This window comes from Chaetura pelagica, unplaced genomic scaffold (assembly GCF_000747805.2).
Source record: "Chaetura pelagica isolate M959 unplaced genomic scaffold, ChaPel_1.0 scaffold107, whole genome shotgun sequence".
Lineage (NCBI taxonomy): Eukaryota > Metazoa > Chordata > Aves > Apodiformes > Apodidae > Chaetura > Chaetura pelagica.
In genome coordinates this window covers 3,566,524-3,576,800 of record NW_009953979.1, presented here as the reverse complement: position 1 = coordinate 3,576,800, position 10,277 = coordinate 3,566,524, and the positions used below count along the sequence as shown (strand labels likewise).

Genomic DNA, 10,277 nt, shown 5'->3' with positions numbered 1-10,277 from the left:
GTATTGCTGGTTTTGGACCAGTTCACTACAGTTTGGATGAGGGAAGGAGTCTTCCTGACATGTTTCCCCCTCAAAAAACAACTTCCAGACTGGAAACTTCTGCCTCTTCTAAACATGCCCATGAGTTGGTTCATGTTTCCATCTTTTCCATCACCTTGTCAAGAAGGAGGTGATGTGAAGCAGGTCCAGAGGGAATCCCACTGCTGAAGCAGGGATTGCTCACCCAGCAGTGGCAAACCTGCTATTGCTCACGCCCCTTTGATCTCTGGGGGCTTCTGGCTCAGAAAGCTCATACCCTTTCTTGGGCTACCTGGTGCCTTCTCCAGCGTGGCTGTTTGGTACAGGGGTGGTCGTGGACAGCCAGTTCATGCTGCCTCTGTCCTTGACAGGCTGCCGTCCCTACTCCATCCCACCCTGTGAGCACCACGTCAATGGGTCCAGGCCCCCCTGCACTGGGGAGGGGGGCGAGACCCCCCGGTGCAGCCGGCACTGCGAGGCCGGCTACTCGCCCTCGTACAAGGAGGACAAGCACTACGGTAAGGGAGGTGGCCTCCTCCAGCACTTCTGCAGCTCCAGAGCTGATCCCAGCAGGAGGTTGGTGGGGTTGAACGTCTTCCTAAGCTGTTGGATGGTGGTTGTGTTCTGTGCCCTCAGGATGGGTGGTTCCTGGAGCAAACATCAGCCTGGCAGATGGACAGTTTGTGTTTGCTGAGACTCGGCGGAGAAGGGGGAGTTGGTTTGAGTCCTTGTGATGCACATGCTTGGGTTGAAGAGCATGGTGCTGAGCCCTGTGGGAGGCTGGTGTCAAAGCCACCTCCTTCTTTAGATGAGGTATTGGGCAGAAATTCTGTCCTGTGAGGGTGGTGAGGCACTGCCACAAGTTTCCTGGAGAAGCTGTGGCTGCCCCCTCCCTGGAAGTGTTGAAGGCCAGGTTGGATGGGGCTTGGAGCAGCCTGGTGTAGTGGGAGGTGTCCTGGCCATTCCGGGGGGTTGGAGCTAGATGGTATTTAAGGTTCCTTCCAACTCAAACCATTCTATGATTCTTGCTCCTTGATGGCTTCCAGACATGTAGGATAGTCTGGCTGCTTCTTGGAGATTTGTCTTAGCTTCTAGTCATTTGGGTTGTTTTGTAAATGATGTACAAGGGGAAAACTTGCCACTGAAAGTGTCTGGAACAGGTCTTTGGGTACAGAATAGGACTTGGGATAACTAACTCTATCTGGATGATGGATGGAATCCACTTTTCCTGCCTGGCTGTCTCCATGCCTCTGGAGGAGCTGGGTTTGAATTTAACCTTTAAGTGAAGAAGACCTATTGCAGGCCCATGCTCACCTCGCGTGTTTGTTTGGTCCGGGGGTGGTCGTGGACAGCCAGTTCATGCTGCCTCTGTCCTTGACAGGCTGCCGTCCCTACTCCATCCCACCCTGTGAGCACCACGTCAATGGGTCCAGGCCCCCCTGCACTGGGGAGGGGGGCGAGACCCCCCGGTGCAGCCGGCACTGCGAGGCCGGCTACTCGCCCTCGTACAAGGAGGACAAGCACTACGGTAAGGGAGGTGGCCTCCTCCAGCACTTCTGCAGCTCCAGAGCTGATCCCAGCAGGAGGTTGGTGGGGTTGAACGTCTTCCTAAGCTGTTGGATGGTGGTTGTGTTCTGTGCCCTCAGGATGGGTGGTTCCTGGAGCAAACATCAGCCTGGCAGATGGACAGTTTGTGTTTGCTGAGACTCGGCGGAGAAGGGGGAGTTGGTTTGAGTCCTTGTGATGCACATGCTTGGGTTGAAGAGCATGGTGCTGAGCCCTGTGGGAGGCTGGTGTCAAAGCCACCTCCTTCTTTAGATGAGGTATTGGGCAGAAATTCTGTCCTGTGAGGGTGGTGAGGCACTGCCACAAGTTTCCTGGAGAAGCTGTGGCTGCCCCCTCCCTGGAAGTGTTGAAGGCCAGGTTGGATGGGGCTTGGAGCAGCCTGGTGTAGTGGGAGGTGTCCTGGCCATTCCGGGGGGTTGGAGCTAGATGGTATTTAAGGTTCCTTCCAACTCAAACCATTCTATGATTCTTGCTCCTTGATGGCTTCCAGACATGTAGGATAGTCTGGCTGCTTCTTGGAGATTTGTCTTAGCTTCTAGTCATTTGGGTTGTTTTGTAAATGAGGATGTACAAGGGGAAAACTTGCCACTGAAAGTGTCTGGAACAGGTCTTTGGGTACAGAATAGGACTTGGGATAACTAACTCTATCTGGATGATGGATGGAATCCACTTTTCCTGCCTGGCTGTCTCCATGCCTCTGGAGGAGCTGGGTTTGAATTTAACCTTTAAGTGAAGAAGACCTATTGCAGGCCCATGCTCACCTCTCCAGCTGTCCCAAGACCTGTGGCCTGATAATGCTGTACTAATGGTAGGACCTTTTTTCCTCCCTAGGCATCACATCCTACGGTGTCCCTCGCAGTGAAAAGGAAATCATGGCTGAGATCTACAAGAATGGCCCAGTGGAAGGAGCCTTTATTGTCTACGAGGACTTCCTGATGTACAAGTCTGGTGAGCATCATCCCTGAGGTTGCAGGGAGTCCTGATCCCTATTTCATCCGTAGGATCTGTAATGCGTGTCCCTTCTTCCTCTACTTAAGTCTGAAAGGAGATCTCAAGGTCATGCTTGAGTATCTGGTGTTGCAAGAACACGGGCAGAGGCCATCTCCTGTGTCCACTGGTGTATAGCAGGGGAGGAGGTACTTGGGGCTGGCTCAGAGAGGAGGCCTCTATGGGGAGGCCCCGGAATTGCAGCTGAGAACAGCAGTTAAGATTGTAGGTAAAATCCTGGGAGATGGCTGTCCTGGTGTGGACCCCAACTCCCTGTTCTGAACTGCTTGGGATGTGCCACTTTTGGGACCCTTGCTGAGTGTCTCAGGGCTTCCCACACCCTTCATCCAGACTCCAATAAGCCTCAAGTTTCCATTTAACAAAAAAAACCAACCCAAACTTCTCAGCTGGTCTGTGGGCTCAGATAATGTCCCACGAGCTGGCAGGGGTCTCGGGTGGGGGGGAGATGTGGTGCCTGTTGACGTTTGCCTTGTTGCCTTGCAGGGGTGTACCAGCACGTGTCCGGCGAGCAGGTTGGAGGCCACGCCATCCGTGTGCTGGGCTGGGGGGAGGAGAACGGTACCCCGTACTGGCTGGCTGCCAACTCCTGGAACACCGACTGGGGGGACAACGGTGAGACCAGCCCCCGGGGGCTGTGGGAACCCTTCTCCCCATTCTCCTGGGCACCATGAGGGAGCTGACTTTTTTTGTTTGTTTTTTTTTCTCTTGGTGTGTTTGCAGGGTTCTTCAAAATCCTCCGGGGACAGGACCACTGTGGCATCGAGTCCGAGATCGTGGCTGGGATCCCCAGGCCAGAGCAGGACTGGAAGAGGGTGTAACCATGATCAAATCAGAAATAACCCCGAGTCCCTGATGCTTTTAACTGATAGTAGGTTGGGTGCAGAGCCCCTTCCTTCTAAGAGACTATAGTTGAGGTTACTTTATTAAAGCTTTTTATCTTTTTTTTTTCTTTTTTTGGTTTGTTTTTGTTTTTTAATTGTACAGTGGAGCTGCCCTCTGCAAGCCCTCTGCTGCTGGTGGGTTGCAGCTCTGGGGCATTCCCTGCTCAAAGGACTGCTGAAGGGCTGGCTGGCCTCTTGTGCCATGGGGTTTGGTTAGGCCTGGACCCCTTCCAGCCCAGTCTGTTGCTAGGAAGCAGTGGCTTTGAGCTGGGATGTGAGGGACTTGGTGAGGTAGTAGAGATGGAACCTGCTGGGAAGCTGGGGGCCAGGTGTGATTTGTTGCACCTCTTGGCTGGCTGGGTCTGGCTCTGAGCGCCCAAAGCAAGCAGAGTATATGGTTGTGTGCCTTGAATTGGCTAAACTTAGACCTATTAATGACAAAATACTGACAAGCTTGATGTGGGGCTGGCTCTGGCTGGAGCTGCTGTAAGGTTCCTCCTGCCTGCAACAAGTCCTTCATGCATCGCTTGCTCCGCTCCCTCCATTCAGCTGCTTTTTAAACCACTTGTTCCTTAGATGTGTGTTTGGGTGTTCTTTTTCTGCTATATTCTGAGGTTTTTGATCCTAGGGAAGGGTCTGGCTAGAACTCCATGAGCCTTCAAGCAAATGTCTTGCCAAGCATCTAGGAGCACACTGAAAAGAGCAAACCACTTCTCCCCCATAGCTGGGCAGTTTGGGTGGTGCTTTGGCATGGGCACTGCCTCCAAAATTGCTGTGGTGCTTTGGGTGCTGAGCAGAGATGAGGGATGTTGCTGCAGGGAGCTCATGCAGATGCTTGGAGGTATCTTGCTAAATTGCACAGGACTGAAGCTTTTCTTCTTTAGACCAACGGGTGTTAAGGAAGAAGAACCTTATTTTTGTTACTGGGGGAGATGTAATAGCTGTGGAGGAGGAATCATGTGATTTGCCAACACTAAGACAGTGAGAGCTTTTTTTTAAAAAATAAAATTGTATAGCACAAACTATGTTGCTGAGCTGAGGCTGCAGCCCTGATGGTGTGAAACAGGTTCTCCCTTGCACTGTACCATAGCCTCTTGTGTCCCCATCCTCACACTGGTGAGACAGAGCTGTGATGTGGCTGGAACAACTGTGCCAATAAATGATTTCTCCAATATCTTGTCTTCTGGCCCTTGGTTGCTTCTGCTTGACTATTCTGCTGTTGATCTGTGCTTTGTGAAGGCAGGTGAGACCCTTCTGTCTTCATTCAAGTAAGGTCAGTCCTGGCCCTGTCCTCTGGCCATACTGGTGAAAGCATGGCTTGTGTTGTCTCCTGATGGTGGGAAAGGTGCTTCAGCATCGACCAGGATCTCTGCATGCTGGCACAAAGGGTGCAGGGGAAGGATGTACCAAGGCACCAGAGAGCATGCCTGAAGCTCAGGGCTGGGCTGTGCCACCCCTCCTGCAGTGCAAAGTTAATTAAAATTTAATTTACTGACCTTTAGCTGGCTCTTACCCTAGTTAGTTATTTCTTTGGGTCTGACACATGAGGCTTTACTGCAATGCCTAGACATGTGACCATGCTCTTGTCACCTTGAGAGGTGCGCACATGCAAACCACATGAAATTCAACAAGGCCAAGTGCAAGGTCCTGCACGTGGGTCACATGGGGCAATCCCAAGCACCTCTACTGGGCGGTGTCCCCATCCATGGCAGGGGGGGGTTGGACCTAGATGATCTTTAAGGTCCCACCAAACTCAAACCATTCTATGGTTCTATGAAGGAAGCATCTGCATTTCATCTGAGCTGAGGGCTGTGACATGGGGCATCGTGGAGAGTTACCTGTGTAATAGAAATGATGGCTAAAAAAGAAAACAATCAAACACTATTTCCCAAAGAAAACTTTAATTTCAACAAGACAGGAAGCTGCACAAAGAGAGCTACTGCAAATTTCTTTTGAACAGCTTAAAACTATCTACATGAATACTTGTGGAGTAAGGTCCTCCTTCTGAGTAACAGTCTGGCCACAGGGGCTTGGCCTTTCAAAGGCCACTGAACTGCACCTGATGGACACCTCTGTCCTGCACCAGAACACGGGCTGTCCTTCCCTTCACAAAGGCAAAGCAGCATCTGAGGGGGGTTGCGTAGGGACCCTGAAAATGAAAATCCACCACAGGAAAACAAGACTTGCCCTTAATGTGCTGTTTGCTCTTGAAGTCAATCCAGGCTGATGTGTTTCAAAACAGCAGTGGAAGCCTCATCCAGCTTGCACATCAGACTAACCCAAAGAATCATCCCAAGCTAAAGACAAGTGGGCTAGGGAAACCTGCCCTGGCCACTGTCTCAGTGGCTCAAACCTTCCCAGCCTGTGGTGGGGATCACCACTGCCTTTCAGGGTGGCCAGTGCACTAAGACCCCATAAAAACCATCCCATGAGGGACAGGGTGGTGCAAACCCTTGCTCCTCTGCCTTGCAGAGGCACCTGGTGCTGTCATGATGGGTGCTCTGCCACAGCCCCTTGGGCTGAAGAAAGAGCTCAGAGCCTTGACCCTGTGGAGGAGTCAAACATGGGGCTGGTAGCTCAGGGCCATACAGGCCTGTCTCCTCCATTTCACCACCTCCCAAGCTGCTAAACTGAAGCTTTGCAAGGGCAGGGTGCCATCTGCTAGAAGGCAGGGAGCTGCCACAGATGCCTTTCAACTGGGAGCACTTTCCAATGGACAGAGCATCCCCCCTCCCACGTGTTTATCACTAGAAGGGCTTGTTTCAAGCCCAGTAGCCTCCTTCAGCAGCCCAACAGAAATGTGAAGATTGCCTCTGTCTGTTCCCAGGCTGCAGGATATCAACCAGCCTGGGCTGAGGACCAGAAGGTGACAGAGCTTCTTCTGTACTCCTCTCCCAGCTGAAGAAGCAGCCTTCCAGTGCAGAGCAGGCAGCACAGGCAATGCAGAAGAGGCTGCCCAAGAAAGGGAGGCAAAATCCAGGTGGTTTTGCTCAGCTCTGAGCTGGTAAGGTGTCTCAAATCTCAAGCAAGAAAAGAGGCAACCGGAGCTTCTATTTAAAACCATCCTAACAACAACAAAAAAATTCAGGTAAACATTCCACCAGGAAAGGAAAAAAAAAACACCAGATACTCGATTCCAAAGAGTAAGACTCCGATCAGTGTTGGTAACCAAGCAGATGGCGGTGAGGAGCAGAGTCTGGCAATGTCACACTGTCACCCCAGGGCTGCAGCTCACCAGCATCCCATCCTCATCACTGTCCCAGGCCCCATGGCAGCCCACTGCCAGGCCATCCCCACTGGTGGGGGGCAAGGAGCATCCTGCCTCTACTGCCCATCCACCAACCATTTCTTTCCCCCACCTGCCCGCGCTGCCCGTCAGTTCTCGCCCGCCTGGACATACTCCTCGGTGGCCTTGGAGATGGTGCTGAGGTACTGCCAGCTGAGGGCAGCCAGGAGCATGGCACACGACAGGTAGATGGGGGAGTAGTGGTGGCGTGATGCCATGGAGCTGCTGGGCAAGCTCATGGCACGGATGGTAGAGATCACCTGCTGTGTCTTGTTGGATGATGGGTCCGTGCTTGGGATCTTCTGGTAGATCTGGGAAGAGAGGAAAGAGGAGTTATAGTTCCCACCCAAGGTTAAGGAGACAAACGGGATGACTGGGTGGAAGAGGAAGCCTTAAGGACCACTGTGTCCTCAAGAGCAGCCTCTGTGGTGCACTGCCATGGAGCAAGGACCAGCTGCAAGGGATGCCTGGATGGGGCCAGGGCAGGTTTCCCTAGAGAAGTGCACTAAGGCAAGCAGCCTCTTGAGGGCACCCCATGATGGGAGATGACCACCAGCATCAGACACAGTCCCTCAACCACAAGTGATGTTGCAGGGACCAGCCGATCTTACTCAGCAATCCTCACTGCCAGTGTGCTGCAGGCCACCTCAAATCAGTGAGGACACCCCAGAATGACCAGAAGCTGGTGTGACTGCCAGAATATGGCCACCTTCAACAGATAACCCCATGTTCTTTGGGTTTTTTTCCTCATGGTCTGCAAACTCCATGGCTTTTAAGACAAGGAGTCTTAGGGGGCAGTGCACAAGCAGAGACCCTCCTCTAGTTTAATGTGTCACTGTCCCTTGTCATGGGGTCAGCCAGACCACAAATGGAGCTCTAATAACCCATAGTGTGGGGTCTCCCTGGTGCAGAAGTAATGTCTACTTATTTAACTGCAGTTGCTGTTTTTTGGGGTTGGGTTTGGTTTTCTCCCATTAATCTATCCACCAGATGTTCCTCCATGTGAACTACACCTGGAGTACTGTGTCCAGTTCTGGGGTCTCCAACATAAGAAGGACATGGAGCTGTTGGAGTGAGTCCAGAGGAGGCCACAAAGATGATCAGAGGGCTGGAGCAGCTCTGCTCTGGAGACAGGCAGAGAATTGGGGTTGCTCAGCCTGGAGAAGAGAAGGCTCTGGGGAGACCTTAGAGCACCTTCCAGTGCCGGAAGAGGTTACAGGAAATCTGGGGAGGGACTTTTTACAAGGGCGTGGAGTGATAGGATAAGAGGGAACAGTTTTAAACTGAAAGAGCAGAGATATACATGAGATCTTTGGAAGAAAACCTTTCCTGTGAGTGTGGTGAGACCCTGGTCCAGGCTGCCCAGAGAAGCTGTGGCTCCTCTCTTGCTGTAAGTGTTTCATGCCAGGTTGGATGGGGCTTGGAGCAACCTGGTGTAGTGGAAGGTGTCCATGGCAGGAGGGACCTAGATGATCTTTAAGGTCCCTTCCAACCCAAACCATTCTATGATTCTATGAATTTTTAATGTCCACAGTACCCTGAAGTTGGGAGCCCCACTGCTTTAATCACCCATGAATAGCTGCCCTTATTTACTACTGGAGATGCAGGACTAGGAAACAACCACACATCATGTTGCCAGCTGCAACTACAGACAAAGAAAACAAGAGTTCTCTGGAGCAGCCCATGGGGAGATGATGCAACCTATTCAGATGTGTGCTGTGGGAAAGGTCCCCTGTGCCTGCTCAGCCCAGGGGAAGCGCTGTGCTGTGACACTTCACTCGATTTGTTCTCCTCAAGGACAACAGGACCTTGGTCTCCACATCTCAACAAAGCCCAAGGGTACATTTCAGGGGAGTGCATCGAACACTCACTTTGGTCCAGGCCAAAACCACACCAGGTTCATGGTGCCTTGCCTCCACTGAACCAAGATGTGTAAGGAAAGGATTAACAGATTCACAGATCTTCCAAAGTTCCACACCAGGAATGAGGACAGGAACAGCCAGAAATTACTCAAGGCAAGTTAAGAAACCTACCTCTTCCGCATACTGGTACATGATAGCTTTGACAGCTTGTATGCTTGTAGCATCCATCATGAGAGTGACAGCTTGTCCTTTCCGGATCTTCACCACACCCTTGAACACCTGCTTGTTGTTATAGCAGGCAGCCAAGGTGGCAATGGCCATCACCTAAGGAGAAACACCAAGAGTCCTTACTGTATTGTGAGGAGCTTGCTAGGGGACCACCATGGCAAGACACTGGAGTGGAGCCACAATCTCACTGACAGCAGAAATGGAAGGTATCAGGAAAGAAGAAAAAGATAAAAGAGGTGGGGAATGAAACAGGCTAATACCGCCACAATACATGACCTCCTTCACCTCCAGCTCCTCATCAGCTGGGCTGCAGATGATGAAGAACCACTTGAAAACACAACTCACCTGGGGGATAGCACAGAAGTTGAAGACACTTTGGTTTTTCAGACGGGATAAGTATGTGAGGACATCAGGGACGTGGTGAAGGGCGTTGGTGATGAGCTCATTCAGACAGTGGACAGCCATATCAATGTTCTCTGGCTTAGCAAAATCTGAGAGCTTCTTTGCATATCTGCTCCAAACCTAAACATCAAGATAAAGACTCACAAGTTGAAGGGCACAGTGATCTCATAAGAAAGATGTCAATAGCATTCTGAGGTCTGGGAGAGCAACAAGAACCTCCACAGACCCACAAGAGCCTTGAAGAACTGGAGCTTACTAGGCAAAAGAAGGGAGGGCATGCTGCAGAGACAAGACAGTGTCCTCCTTATATACAAAGGAGTTGTAAAGGAGAAGGATACAACTCATCTCCACATCTTCTCTAGGGTAGGTCAAAGAAAAGATGCCTCATGCATCAGGCTGACATTAAAAAATGCCCTGTAAGACAGGTGAGCCACATGGAAAAGGGACAGAAAAATTATTGGGGCAGACAAGCATCTATCAGGCACAGGCAGAACTGATCCTGCCTTTGGGAACAAACTGAGTATCCCCTTGAGATCTCACCCAGTCTAATCCTCCCTCACTCCTAGAACCAACAATAACAGAGAGGAGAAAAAGCTGCCCAATAAGTTGTTGTCAGTGTAGGGAGACATCACCTTGTCCCCTCATCTTTACCCAGACAGCTGTTAAGTGTGGAACTTTCCAACCGCTGTCATTATAAGAACTGTTACTGTCAAGAAAATGCACAACTATTAATAGTGATCTTATGCAGCACAGCTTTACTGCAGGGTCCTAATAAAATGAAAGCAGATGATCAAGTCTCTCCTGTTAACTTTTATATAAAGGGACACAAGAGATGTCACAATTTGAGCTGTGTATCATCTGCTATGCACCCCGTAATGCATTCCTGGGACAGGTGACCTGGGAAGCAGGCTGGGTGGCTCCATCCATTACAGATCTTGGACAGAAGTATGAAAGACTGTCAAGGGACACCAACAAATGGTGGTAAAAACCCTGGCTTTGGGGATTTCAAAGGAAATTCCAGCAGGA

General features: G+C 51.1%; 2 protein-coding genes across 2 annotated transcripts in view; one reads left to right on the top strand and one right to left on the bottom strand.

Annotated features, from left to right (window-relative positions):
* Positions 1-3,534, top strand: part of CTSB (cathepsin B) — a 6,080-nt gene extending 2,546 nt beyond the window's left edge. Inside the window, exons 6-9 of the mRNA XM_010002196.1 lie at positions 390-536; positions 2,416-2,532; positions 3,076-3,204; positions 3,313-3,534. Coding sequence (XP_010000498.1) covers positions 390-536; positions 2,416-2,532; positions 3,076-3,204; positions 3,313-3,410 — 491 coding nt within the window. The 3' untranslated portion in view covers positions 3,411-3,534. The remainder of the gene's footprint in view (positions 1-389; positions 537-2,415; positions 2,533-3,075; positions 3,205-3,312) is intronic.
* Positions 3,535-6,775: 3,241 nt separating this feature from the next.
* FDFT1 (farnesyl-diphosphate farnesyltransferase 1) overlaps positions 6,776-10,277 on the bottom strand; it is a 7,498-nt gene continuing 3,996 nt past the window's right edge. Inside the window, exons 4-6 of the mRNA XM_010002195.1 lie at positions 9,195-9,371; positions 8,793-8,945; positions 6,776-7,070 (exon numbers count right to left, since the gene is read on the bottom strand). Of these exons, the coding sequence (XP_010000497.1) occupies positions 6,849-7,070; positions 8,793-8,945; positions 9,195-9,371 (552 nt within the window). The 3' untranslated portion in view covers positions 6,776-6,848. The remainder of the gene's footprint in view (positions 7,071-8,792; positions 8,946-9,194; positions 9,372-10,277) is intronic.